Source organism: Budorcas taxicolor, chromosome 12 (genome assembly GCF_023091745.1).
Source record: "Budorcas taxicolor isolate Tak-1 chromosome 12, Takin1.1, whole genome shotgun sequence".
Lineage (NCBI taxonomy): Eukaryota > Metazoa > Chordata > Mammalia > Artiodactyla > Bovidae > Budorcas > Budorcas taxicolor.
This window is the reverse complement of record NC_068921.1, coordinates 74,656,012-74,670,572: the sequence shown is the minus strand read 5'-3', so window position 1 is coordinate 74,670,572 and position 14,561 is coordinate 74,656,012. Positions and strand designations below refer to the sequence as shown.

The 14,561-nt window shown below is 41.0% G+C and overlaps 1 protein-coding gene across 4 annotated transcripts in view; it reads right to left on the bottom strand.

Moving 5' to 3' along the window:
• The window catches only part of MBNL2 (muscleblind like splicing regulator 2), a 166,397-nt gene that overhangs the window by 103,559 nt on the left and 48,277 nt on the right, over window positions 1-14,561 (bottom strand). Inside the window, exons 2-3 of one of the 4 annotated variants that reach the window (XM_052650271.1) lie at window positions 13,138-13,248; window positions 11,634-12,408 (exon numbers count right to left, since the gene is read on the bottom strand). In XM_052650271.1, the coding sequence (XP_052506231.1) occupies window positions 11,634-11,807 (174 nt within the window). In that variant the 5' untranslated portion in view covers window positions 11,808-12,408; window positions 13,138-13,248. The remainder of the gene's footprint in view (window positions 1-11,633; window positions 12,409-13,137; window positions 13,249-14,561) is intronic. The other 3 variants (XM_052650269.1, XM_052650272.1, XM_052650273.1) reach the window with 3 other exon arrangements.

Here is a 14,561-nt window from a genome sequence, read left to right as displayed (position 1 = left end):
TAAAACAGGTGAAGTTCATTATTGCTGAAGCTCCCCCAGAGTAACCCTGGTCTCCCCAGCCCCCTGGGGTGAGCCCCCCACTGTGGATTAGATCTTGATATTGAACGCCAGCTGTTTTTGGCTTCCTGGGGACTTGCTCTTGTGCAATAAAGCAAATATGTCCTAGGTCTCAAAGTCTCTGGGTCAGGCTCCTTTCCTCCCCCAGAATGAAAATGAGCTTATTTGATAGATCAAGCTGGCTTCATTTGCTAACAGAAAAGTTCCAGGAAGTTCCAGGGTCCTCTCAGGGAACGTGGACTCAACGGGAAACTTTCTAATGACAAAGCCTTTCCTGTGTGTGACTCAAAGGAGTGAGTCTGATGGTGGGAATTTCAGACCAAATAATATAGATTTTTATGAATTTTGTTGGGCAGTAACATGTCATAAGAAGAGAGGGAAACTGACATACAGCTGCCCAGTTTTTTTTTTTTTTTTTTTGCTGAGTAAGGCCATTAAGGAAAAAAGGACAACAAAACGCATCTATTGACAATCGTTTTAGAAAAGAAAAGGATACTATGATAATCAGAAAAAAAAAATCAGAATAAAAAGCAACCTTTAAATTTAAAGAATTTACCTTCATGAAAAAAATGTATTTATACAGTTTCAGTATGTTAGATGAATAAATTCTAGAGATCTGCATTACAACATTGTACCTGTAGACAGCAATACTGAATTGTGCATTTTAAAATGTGGTAATGGACTTCCCTGGCGGACCAGTGGTTAAGACAACATGCTTCTAATGCAGGGGTTGAAAGTTCAGTCCCTAGTCAGGGACGTAAAATCCCACAAGTCACATGGCACAGTCCCCCCAAAAATGTATTAAGAAGGTAGATCTCCTGTTGTGTTCTCATCACAATAAAAACAAAATAAAACAATACACAAATGTATTTCAATGTCCTGATTTTATAGCAGACTAGGGAAAATGTGGTCCAGGACCAGCATCATTCTACAGTCGGGCTTTGGGGAAATGATGCGTTAGCTGCTCACAGGGGCCAAACAGGCCACTGCGGGAATTTAAATAGCTCTTACCAGACACTTGTGGGCACGTCTCCATGTGACCCGCCTATCAAGGCAGTCAAAATCATGCACAGGGTCCAAAAACACCTTTTGGGTTGTAAATCAAAGAACTTGTTTGTACAAAACCTTAAACCAAGAAGGGTTTTCTGTTTGTAGATTAATGGGGAAAAATGAGCAATAGGTAGCCAAAAGAGTTATCAGAATTTTGTGGGGAAAACAGTGGGGGAAAAAAGTGTTTTAAAGTACTTTTAAGTGGTATTTTAAAGATTTAAGGATATATTTGTTGTTTAGTTACTAAATCATGTTCGACTCTTTTGTGACCCCAGGCACTATAGCCCACCAGGCTCCTCTGTCCATGGGATTTCCCAGGCAAGAATACTGGAATGGGTTGCCATTTCCTTCTCCAGGGGATCTTTCCGACCCAGGGATCAAACCTACACCTCCTGCACTGGCAGGTGGGTTCTTTATCACTGAGCCATCAAGGAAGCCCAAAGATACACGTAATTCTTTTGTAAATATGAATGAGCACCCAGAAGCTGCCAGGTATAGTGATAGAGCAATGAAGACCCAGCCTTACAGCATTACCTTCCAGCAGTGGAGATGGTTAAGAAAGAGATACATAGGCAGATAACATCCCTTAAGGACAAGTTCTGAGGTTGCTCTTGTGGAGGGATGTGTGCTATTTAAGCAAAGTCCAGACCAAAGTGAAGAACTGAGGCTTGTAGTTACCTGGGGGGAGAGCATTCCAGGTAGAGGGAACAGCCAGTGCAAAGAGGGGAAAGTGGGGCCAGGCATGCAGCTGGGGGCCAGACCACATGGGGCTTTAGGGAAAGCCCTTTGGTTTTCATCAGTGAAATGAACAGCTACTGAAAAGTTTTAAGCTAGAGAGTGACATGACTGTTGAGTCACGAGAGTAAGGAATGGCAAAAGTGAAGGCTACGGTTGACTATTGTAACAATCCATTTGAAACACGATGGTAGGTTGGGCCAAGGCAGTCATCACAGAAGTGCTGAAAAATGCTCAGATCTAGGACGTCTTCTTAAGGCAGAGAGAATAGGACTTGCTGATAGAACAGAGAGAAAGACTGGACATGGTGGTAATGGTAACAGAAGATTCCAGCCGGTTTTAAGATGTTTAATTTGATCAACTGAATAAAAGGTACCATCTACTCAGAACAGGTACCATGGGGACAGCAGATTGAAGGGGGGGCCTCAAGTGCTTAATCAGTTCAGTCGCTCAGTCGTGTCCGACTCTTTGCGACCCCGTGTACTGCAACACGCCAGGCCTCCCTGTCCATCACCAACTCCCGGAGTTCACTCAAACTCACATCCATCGAGTCCGTGATGCCATCCAGCCATCTCATCCTGTTGTCCCCTTCTCCTCCTGCCCCCAATCCCTCCCAGCATCAGAGTCTTTTCCAATGAGTTCTTATTAGTGGATATATTAAACTTGAGAAGTCACTTGAATACCCAGGTAAAGATGGCAGGTTGGCAATTGGGTGTGTGAGCCTAGACAGAGAAGAAATCAAGGCTAGACATAGAAATTTAAAATTTTCAGCATATAGGAAATGTTTACAGTCTTTGGGTAGGATGAGGTCATTGAGGGAAGTCCAGTTTAGGGGTAGATGGGCAGAAAGCCCAAAGTCCCGGAGGTAAGAATGTATTCAGTAAGTCATCAGAAGATTAAGGTGCCCACCATGGATGTGAGCAAATGTCGAAAAGACGCTTGAGGACAAAGCCTGGAGAGATGCCAGCACTTAGAGGTCCAGAGGAGGAGGGTGATTCAGGAAGAGAGACAGAGGAGGTGTGGCCAGTGAGGTAAGGGGAAAACCAGAGAGTGAATCACCAAAGCGGTGTGAAAACAGTCTTTCAAGGATGACGAAGAGCAGTTCATAAATTCACTCTGCCCTCAATTAGCTCTAATGATGGAAGAATCTGTATATGCTGTTCTAGTCCCGGTGTTTAGCGGCGTCTGTCACAGGATCAATGCTTTTTTGTTTATTTCAGAGGCTGAATGTAGCAGACTTTAGGCTGAATCCCTCTGGTAGACGTGTTCTATCTGAACTTCGGGATTTAAAGATATTTTAATTGGCTGCCAAGATTTAGAAATTGAGAAACTTCACATCCAAACTTGTATCCCTGGTTCTTTTTTGTTTGTTTGTTTTTTAAACCCCCAAGATGCTCAAAAGGCAGGCAACAGCTGTCTGTGGCTGGGTGGCTGCTGGCATCTTTAGAGGGGTTATGTGCTCTTTGGCTAACTTCCTGCTGTCTCCAGTGAGCCCTAGGTCTCCCCAGCAGTGAGTGCTGAGTCACTCATTCATATTACTTGCTGATTCCTACAGATCTTGAGTTTGTAACTTTTGTTTAGTTAGAGGGAATGAATGAATTAGTGAATGTTTACTGACGCATCACCTGAAACCCAGGGAGGTAAAATGAGGTAAGCTTACATGCAGCAATGTCGTAATTCAGAACCACGGCAGAGCCTCAGGCCAGGGCTTTTACCCAAGCTCTTTGCTTCCGAGTTTGTCACTGTTATTTAAACACCCTAAAATAAAAACAGGAGTTTGAATGGAAGAAGGGTACTGACAAAATGCTGTTTCCATCTTCAGAAAAACAGAATACGAAACAAATTATTTATTATGATAAATGTAGAGAAATGGTTTCCCAAGAACTGCCACACGGTCTAACAGAAGTTACCATCACTGCCCAAGGCAAAGTGAGTAAATAAACAAATGTAATTATTAAACAATATAATTAAGGTTACAATTGGTATTTTATTTCATTAGTTTTATTTTTGGAGAAGTAAGTTTCACCATTTTTCTCTGTGAATTATTTTTATCTATTCTTTCGTGCTTAAACACAGACCATTATAATCACAGAATGACTGTTTATCATCAGGCCTTCTCTTACTCAATATCAAAAACTGGAGTTTTTTTAAGCCTCCTCTCTTTTGCTAGCTCCGATGAAGGCTAGTGGCCATCCAGGGAAGTGTGTGGAGATGGATTCTGAAACCCAGTTTGGACTCCTTGAATTAGACCACAGTCCTTGATTTCTGATGTTTAGATTTCACTGTTATGTACTGCCTCACGTTGTCCCCCTCCACCCCTCGCCAAAAGATATACTGAAATCTTAAATCCCTGTCCCTCTGACTGTGACTTGATTTGAAAACAGAGTCACTGCAGAAGTAATTAGATAAGATGAGGTCATACTGCAGGACGGGAGTGGCCCTACCTTAATATAACTCATGTCCTTGTAAGAAGGGGAAATTTGGACACAGACTCAGAGGGAAGATGATGCAAAGAGAGACACACAGGAAGACAGACATCTGCAGAGGAGGGCAGAGATCAGAATTACGCAGTCATAGGGCATGCATTATGAGAAACCAGAAGAGGGAAGGAAAGCTGCTCTTGTAGGAATTTCAGAAAGAACATGATCTCCAGACACTTTGATCAAACTTCCAGCCCCTAGAACTAGGAGATGATGCATTTCTGTGGTTTTAAGCCACCCAGTTGGTGGTATTTCGTAATCACAGCCCTAGGAAACTAACATGGAGGTGCTCTTGTCTGACTCATCACTGTAAACTGTGTTAGGTAGCAATCGTGTCCCAGGAAAGTGGCATCACTCATAAAATAAATGCCGCAAGTATGCTGCCCCTAAGTAAGACATTTAGGCAGATGATGCAGAGCTTCAGAATCTCATTCCCTTGCTCACTGAAGGCACCAAAGCTGATTCCGTCTGCTAAGTAATGGTCCTTCTCTTGTTCTGGAAAACTAAAAGAATATCCACCCTGAGCAGAGAATATCTTGAGCATTAGGAAGAATTTGGCGCTTATCTTGGCTCTAGGAAAATTTGGGAAACAATCAGAAAGTATCTTTAATGGTCCCCTGGTCTTCTTGTGCCCACTTTAATGTGTCAGACTTCTCTGTGAATAAGAGACTTCCTTAACTCACAGTCCTTAGATAGTTTATAGAGGTAACCATGAAACCTTTGCAATCCTGAGATTGTTTGCCAGTAGTCTCAGGGTATGACCACTTTTCTGAGTAAAGATTCCATCGTCTTGATTACTTAGGAAAGATGCATACTTCCCACTATCATGACAAGGAGGGGAAAAAAAAAACCCACTAAGTGAGCATGATGGTGAGGATCAAACTAAGATTTTGCACCTGGGGAACAAGGCATGGGGATGGAGTGGGTGATGGCTCAGGGTGGGGACAGGATGAAGCGTGTGGATTTAGACATCCTGAACTGCAGCAGACAATGAACCATTCACATGAGGTGTTCAGTAGGAATCTGGAGCCTCGACGTTGGCAAGGAAAGGGCACACACCCAGAATTGGGACTGATCAGCACAGGGGTAGGAACTGAATATTTGAGGGCAGGTCCCCCTTCAGAGGGCTTCCCTGGTAGCTCAGATGATAATCTGCCTGCAATGCAGGAGACCTGGGTTCGATCCCTGGGTGGGGAAGATCCCCTGAAGGAGGGCACGGCAACCCATACCAGTATCCTTGCCTGGAGAATTCCACGGAGAGAGGAGCCTGGTGGGCTACAGTCAATAGGGCCGCAAAGAGTCGGACACATCTGAGCGACTAACAGTTTCATTTCTGCTTCCCCTTTCAGAATGGATCACTGGACTTGACCTAGGAAGCACCAACACTGGGTCTTGGAGAACATCTACCTTAGGGAGCAAGGGGAGGACGAGGTGGGATTAGAGGCAGAATAGACAGGGAGGTTAGAGTGGTGAAAGAACTAGGAGTATACCGTGGGGGAAAGAGCAAGAGAGAATTCCAAGGAGAGGCTGACCAGGCTGGCAGAATGAAATATTTAAAGAAAAGGGTGAGTGCTCATCCAGAGATCAATGCTGGATCCGAAATGCACTGATGATCATCAATAAATCCCTTTTGAAAAGTTATGAGGACTCTTTGTTGGCTTATGCGTTCTTTGAGTGGTCATGATTGCATTTCTGCTATGATGCCACGTTAGGTGCTGGGGCACAGAGATGAGACACAGTCTTGCCTTTAGGAAGCTTACCCGCTTGTACTGGGACACAACTATATATAGAGGTCTGAACGGTGCCAAGCGAGGGCACAAGGGGAAGTGGTTGATTTACAGGAGAGAGTAGAAGTCATGGTCGGGAAACGGATCTCTCATAAGGGAGAGGTCTAATCAGGGGATCCAAGAATTCTTAAAGTGCAAAGTTGTCCTGCCTTCTCACATCATATATCTGAAACCATGCACTTCAGAATCACGGGGCATACACACGCTCCAATACCTTGAATCCAAAGCATTTTTGTTACTGAGACCTAGTAAGTGATGATATAATATTTGTGTACAGATGCAAAAACAAATATAACATGTGCCTTGCATTCTCTTGCAGTTTCTCACTTTTAAAAAATAGTTAATATCCAAGGACATAAATAGGCTCATTCCTGGGAGCTTCTATTTTGGAATGTTTTTTTATACTTCAATATGCTAAACTTGTTAAACATAAATATTACTAAGCTATTAGGAGCTGTAGAATTAATTACATCGATGATTATTCTGTAAGGGGAATTAGGAAGAGGGAAGAGATGACATTAGTTCTGGAGTCACACCTGGAATCAGATCCCTGCTCCACCATTTATAAGGTATAGGAGAGCAACTTGTATTTTTGAATCTGTATCCACATTTGTAATGGTTAACTGAGTAATATTTACCTTACAGAGTTGTTAGAAAGAATAGATAATTGCATGAAAAATGCCTGGCTGACAGGCTCTATAGGACTACAGTGATTTCCATTGATAATGAAATAATTACCTGAGATTATATTTCTAAATCAGGCCAAAATGAGGCATGTAATTTAGAAAACACTCAAGCAATTTCTGCAAAGAATTAGCCCCTATTAAGAGCCTAGTTGTAAAGAAAATCTTACTGAATCATAAAGGAAATCAGTCCTGAATATTCACTGGAAGGACTGATGCTGAAGCTCCAGCTTTTTTGGCCACCTGATGCGAAGAACTGACTCACTAGAAAAGACTGATGCTGGGAAAGACTGAAGGCAGGAGGAGAAGGGTACGACAGATGATGAGATGGTTGGATGGCATCACCGACTCAGTGGACATGAGTTTGAGCAAGCTCTGGGAGTTGGTGATGGACAGGGAAGCCTGGCGTGCTGCAGTCCATGGGGTCGCGAAGAGTCAGACACGACTGAGTGACTGAACTGAAGAGCCCAATGGCAATTCAAAAATGTGAAGTTAAGGTTGAGGCCAGTGACATATTCTGATACCTATGGGGAATAGTTTTTAAAAATTGTCCAAAATGGCCACATATCTAACCACTTCTAATTTTTAAATTTTTCATCCATAAATCTGAAGACTAAAATTTTACTTGTCATCAGTCAGCTTATAGCCAGCATCTCATACAATGGGAGAGTAAAATCAAGTAGTTTTTGCATCACATGCAGTTTCAGAGAAAGTGAAATAACTGTCCTGTCAATTTTCCAGTGTTGTATTGTACTTCCAGAGTCAGCCTGTGTCTTCAGTCCTTGCACAGAGCTCCCTGAGTTTGAAATTGATTGGGATATGAAGAACAGGGCCATAGCACATGGCTGCACAGGCTGTGCATTGCACAACTCCAGAGAGTGCCCATCTCACTATGATGAGAAATAGACCCCTATTGTTCAGTGCGCCCCTATGCAACCATATGCAGCAGCCCTATCTGAGAGGCTTGAGTATTTTCCTGATGAACATGCTCTACTATTAGTGAGCATTTACAGTGTATGAAGGGGCTTCCCTTGTGGCTCAGCTGGTAAAGAATCCACTTGCAATGTGGGAGACCTGGGTTCAATCGCTGGGTTGGGAAGATTCCCTGGAGAAGGGAAAGGCTACCCACTCCAGTAATCTGGTCTGGAGAATTCCATGGACTATATAGTCCATGGGGTTGCAAAGAATCGGACATGACTGAGTGACTGTCACTTCACTTTCACAGGGTATGAGACACTGTTCTAGGCTCCAGGGATACAAGGGTGTTCTGGAATGTTCTGGCCTTCTGTAAAAGACTTAAGCAGTTCCACTGTTCATAATAACACTGTAACTTTAAACAATCATAAGTGCTTGCATGTCCGGTGGTTTCACATAAAATGCAGCATGGTAACAGTTGTGAATAAATGACAAATGTCACTGCGAGAACTCTGTACATTTTACAAAATCTCTGTTATAATAACATCTATATACACACACCTCTCTTGACAAAGACCTCAGCAAATCTCTTTTCCAAACACCCACAAATTTGTTTAGTATGTACTTATGGGAGTTTCGTCACATATACAAACTTAACTCACAACAAAAACAAAAGTGGAGTATCTGAGGCTCACAAATTAACTTGTACCTATATAAGTCATCACAGATTTGTTTTTCCTATTTTTATGAATAAAAGTACCCTACAGTGTTTACAGAAGATATCTTGCCATAAATAACAACAACAAAAACGATGTCTGCCTCAAACTTGATTTCTTTTAACCTCATGACTAATTTGCATCACTGAGGTATTATTACAATAGATTAAGAGTCTGGACACATTAAGAATTGGATGCTTTAAGAGTTGGCCACGTTTTGCTTGTAAAGCCAGTTATTAAACTCAAGGTGCATACTATATGATACTTTACTAGGAAGGGAAAGACACTAACATCACCACGTCCGGCTCGTGCTGGGCGACAGGTATATTTTAGGCCAGCTGGTGTCTGAAGCAGCCTTATGAAGTAGGAATTATTGTAGCAATTTAAAATAAGATGACACTGAAGTCAAGGAGGAAAAATAACTTGTCTCAAATGATATAGTTAGCCCATGTCCCCGCCAGGGTTTCTTCAAGTCCTGGCCTGTCCTGACTTCAAAACCCTTGCCCTTCTTTCTACCCTAGGCTGGTTCTACTGCTGCAGAGCTACCTTTTTTAACACATGAAATAAAATTAAATTAGCTTCATTATGATCACCATCATCTGTCATTTTAGCCTGTATTTTTGAGTGTCTGTTTTATTTACCAGTTCCTGTTGTAAGGACTTGTACTCCTTATAGCCGCCTTTCAAGGTGAACAGGTCAGCGTGGTGCTGGGCACTGTAAATTCTTTAGCCAATGTCCCTGGTGAATTTTCTCATTTTACTGATGAGATAACAAAGCTAAGAAGTGATAAATGACCCACCGAAGGCTGGGAAGTGGTTGAGCAGGTAGGCTCGGGTCTGTCTTACTTCTGTGAGTGGGGGCTCTTTCTAGATTGTTCACAGTTTGACCATGTCACAAATCTGTAACACTGCACTCAAATTAAGTAACCTAAAAACGTACAATTCTGAAAGGAAACTAATAACTTGAGGCAATATACAACTCTGCTTCCACACTTGGAAATGGTTTTACTAGACACTTCTGAAAATGATCTTCAAGGTTTCTTTCTAAATAGTACTCAACGTTCTCACAGCTTGCTTTACATTTTTATTCTAAATATAACTGTTCTCGATTCTTTCTCATGGGTGGGAATTCTCAAACAATTGTGATCTTGGTGAATCTCCAGTACAATATTGACATATACGAATCTGGGAGTTGTGCTGTTGATAGTCAAAAAATACTGAGCCTTAATAGGTCGGGCACAGTTGCCTAACTAGTTAAAAGAATTAAAAGTTTTAAGAAATTACTAAAACCTCAGTTTAATAGTAAGTATGCAACCAAAAAAGGGTTGACTTGATAAACAAAGGGCTTGGGGATGACCTGGAAAATGAATTCCTCATTTCTAACCTGATTCCATATCTTAAAAGTTCTTACATTCTAGTTTTTAATCTACACTATTTTTTACAGTGAAGGCTGTCATTTGTGATAATCACAGAAATGAATACACACTTTACTTACTTTTTTGACTATAAGCAAAATACATACTAATATAAAAATGTGCTCATGCTGTTACAGTCTATATGAATTGTGATTTATCACCCATCTGGTCAATTCTATGTAGACAAAATGAGTTATAATTTTAAAGTCTAAACTAATAAGCTTTGAGAGATAAACAAGGAAGAAAAGAGGGGTAGTTATTGAGGTAAACTGCATATCTAATTTTTTCAAATTTTAATATTTATTCTATTGAGCTATAAGTAAGTTCTGCTTTTAGTATAGACAAATTTTCCCATTAAAATATGATTTGAAGTCATATTTCAATTTTCATCTGTAAATCAAATAAGAAAGTTTTGTCTTTTTTTTTTTTACTTAAAGGAGAAATTTTCTCAAGAAACATACCCAGTCCCTTTAATACTCCAAAATAGGCTAAGGTCACTATTCACTATGATTTTCCAAATTGTATATTAAGAGCATGGATCAATTTTTTTGTTGTTGTTTGGTAAGCTTATTTATATGAAGTTTTTCAGAGATGTAAAATTTAAGCTCTATTTTTTTTTAAGCTATGTGTCTTACATGTATCATTGAAAACAATATTGTCATTATGTTAGAACTATCCTAGACAGTCAGGGATTGATAGGATCCATAATTTTAGGGAAAAAAATCCACCTCAAAGAATTATGGGTTAAGTCATCCCCATTTTCTTCAATGAGATCTTTCACGATAATTCTCCCATTTCTTCAAGTCTAATCTCCACCCAACTTGGTATACAACTCAGGTGCCACAGCCTCCAAAAACATTTCTGAAACAATCAGCTGGAAGCCAGTGCTTCCTTCTATGAATCTGCTTTCTATCACAGAAGTCTGCTTTCTATCCTTCTCTTAGGGCACATGTCCCTTTCTGTCTTGGGCTTCCCTAGTGGCTCAGACATGAAAGAATCCGCCTGCAATGCAGGAGACCTGACTTTGATCCCTGGCATGGCAACCCACTCCAGGATTCTTGCCTGGAGATTCACCATGGACAAAGGAGCCTGGAGGGCTACAGTCCACGGGGTCGCAAAGAGTTGGACACGACTGAGAGACTAAGCACACACCCTTTCTGTCTTGAATTATTGCCGTTTGCTGTATTTCCCCTCCTAGACAGTGGGCTCATCAAGGATACCAACTTGAAGCACATTCATTTCTTCTCTGAGGTGCTATGTGTTAACTTACACACGGTAGGTTCTCAGGGAGCACTGAGTGTGTATTTAATAATTCCTGTTAGCCATGGCAAATTTCCAAAGAGCGTGAAAAACCTCTTAGGAAGTATTTTAGGAAGCCCTTGGTCAAGAAAGAAAGCCACAAGAGTAGAAATTCTTCAAGAGGTGAATCCGAGTAACTGGCACATAAAAAGTGACACATTCAATTTCTTCACCTTTATATAACCTCCAGAAGATCAAACGTTAATAAAATATTTATCTTCAGTTGTCACAAGCCAGACTTTGATTTAAAACTCTTGAGTACATGAATGTCATGCCAGACCAAAAATACACCATCATGTATTTTTAATTTAAACATGGATCTGTAAAAAATTTATATATGCCTGACATGAAAAAAAATCTGCGTGCAAATCTCCCAATAATCACCACAAATAAGAAAAACAGGATTGAAAATCGATTGTTAGAAGTACAACGGAAAGCATTCCGTTTGACAGTCCAATGTGGCATTGATGTGACTACCTAAAAATGCATTCTCTTACCTTTAGGGAATCAAAGCAGGCAATTACTCTTCCATTTTCAACCTGGCAGCTTTTAGGGGGGTGGGCGAATTTGCATTCCTCATCAGAGCGGGAGCAGGTTCCTCTCTGGAACTGTCTGCAGACCTCTAACGTCAGCCATTTTGTATCTCTGACGGGGGCAACATTCAAAGCCATGATGAGAAAATAACTGGGATCCTGTTCCTCCCTGTAAATGATGAAATCAATCCAAGTTCCAATGATCCCAAAACTATTGTTGTGGAAAATCCCACATGTAAGTCTGAAGGTAAGTGATAAATTGCTTAATGAAGTCCAATCCAGGAAACAGAGCGGAGAAAATTTTTCGGCAGGCAGTCACTCATCAATCAATATGCCCCACTCGAAGACTGCGGGCCGCAATAAAAGCATGCTCAGTGTCATCTCTGACTGCAAACGTCCGAGTCTCCTGATCCTTTCGCAGACAAAACTGTTTTTAATAAAGTGACCTCAATATCATGGCACTCCTTGGGAGAATATTTAGTCCTGATACTCACAGCTATTGACGACGCTGGAAAATAAGCCACTGAGATGTTCAGATCTTAGCAGGATTTCTTTTTCCTTCCACCGTTTAAAATTCTGAAAGCAAGCAATTGGCAAAGTCAGACAGTTGAGGTATCTTCATCCACTCGTAAGGTCAGGGTAATGTATATTTGACAGAAAAACAAGATTTGAACAAAAAGCTCCTGGACTGTGGTTTCCAGCAAAAGTGACTTCACACAGGCACTTTTAAATCTTGAAGCTGTAAAACATAAATAAGTGGTGAATCAACTATCCTATAGTATAAAACATTTCTCAATTAAAAAATAAAATCAACTTACACCCCAACTCAATGGACTCAACCCTTGAACAAACTATTTAGCTCTTATCTCGAATTTGCAAAAGTGCAGTTTAGAGCTTTGAGCTTTGAATATAGTAAGAGAAGTTATGCATTAAAAGAGAGAGAGAAGAATACGAAACTGCAACTGTATTGCAGAAATGATCCAGGCAGCAGTCCAAAAGTTAGGGATGACTCAAACAGATGAGTGTGGCAGACACAATAATTAGGCATTCTGAGACAATCCAATCTAATGTGCTTAATCGCCAAAACAGTGTATTAGAACCGTGGCTTCCAATTAATTTCACATTTAGGCCATTGATTTTATTGTTGAAAATGCTATAAACAATTATTTGGGATGTGTCTCTTCTATATAATAAGGATATATTGTCATTCTGGATGAAATGTGCACTCCTCACCCTATATGTCCTTTCCAGTTTACAGAGGTTTGAGCTTAAAGAGGGATAGGTAGACCCCTCCTGATATTATTCTCAGATCTCTCATACTTTCTCTCTACTTTTAATACTTGGTTGATGGTAATGTTGCTTTCTTCCCCATTTGTACTTTTCATTTCCGCTTCCCTAGCGCCTTAGATCAGGGCTATTAGGTCCTCAAAAAGTATTTATCGAGCAATTTAGCTGATGACTGACTCACCCACTAAGTGAATGAACGCGAGTTCATTTTACTTTAGTGCAGTTTCGTTTTTAACAGAGTCACAACTTAAAAATGTTGGGTTCTGCAGAATGCTGGAGTTGAATCACAGACCTACAACAAAAATATGACTGATCAATTTAGATTTCTAAAATCAGCCCATTTCGTTTCTTTTAATATCTCTAAGGATTATGAAATTATAAAAACATTGAAAAATTTAATATTGAGTGCAGCATGAATGAAAGACTAAAATAACAGAAGTTGGTCATTTTCATATATTGAGTATGCCACAGGCTACCTTAGTTATTTCCTTAGCCTTGATGTCCTTTTAAAAAATTTATAACTAAAAACTTAATGGAGGCTGGAAGTAGGTTATTTAAAATCATCATGTACCAAGTAAGTTCAGAGAGCAATAATCCTTGAGTGGTTCACAAGTGTTCCCTGAAAAAGTAGGTCTGACCGTCAATTAGGTTTAGTTAACTCCAGGTAAACCAAGCCGAACAAGGCTTACCTGCAATAGGGCTTTTTCCAGCCTTGAATGAGTCTCTGATGGGGGGAGGGCCTGCAATGGCATCTAACTGTGGATCATTTATTAATATTTAGTGGGACATCTCCTGGGACGGGGGGAACAGTTCTTCATCACAGTCCTTCTCTTACTTGTCAGTAGAAGTGTTTGAATGAGCTATAACTGTATGTGCATTGAAGGACATCGGCAAGCTGGGAAGCTGTGACACATTCCTAACTTCCAATTGTGAAATATTTGAGGGGCTTGACAGGCTCCTGCTTGTCTGTTTGGCAGCACTGCATTCCCAGAAGCTAACATTCAACCATCTTAACTTCAAGAGTTTAAGAAGATGAGTTTAATAACCAAGCTGACTCTAGGTCAGGTTTCACCGACCAGCCTGGACCTGCGCTCTTAGCTCACCCCCCACCTCTAACCCCCATGAGAACAAAGGACGAGTGAAATGAGGGACGAGGAAACATTTCTGCCGGTGTGTTCAGTGGAGATGAGGCGCCAATAATGTTGGAGACACAGTGAGAGGCTGGACACATGGAGTTTATACTTGCAAAAATTTTACATCGTCCCTGAATCCTAAGGACCTGGGTTTACTGGGGTCACAGAACAGCAAAGATGCAGGAGATGGGTTCTCATCCTCAAAGCCATATAGTCTTGGCCAACCCTTCACGTGTGGGAAAAGAAACAGGCAAATACGGATTCAAGCAGCAATGAATAATTACTCAAGTATTCCTGAAAACCACACTGGAACAACGCTCTTAATCCAGTCCAGTGAATGGGGTACACTTTTGCTCATACTTTTAGATATGAAGACAGTTCCCTGCTCCTAACGCCCACCCCGAGAGAACCTACTTCTGTGAAAATCCAATCGGAATTTAGATCATCAGACTCTATCACGATGAACTTGCTT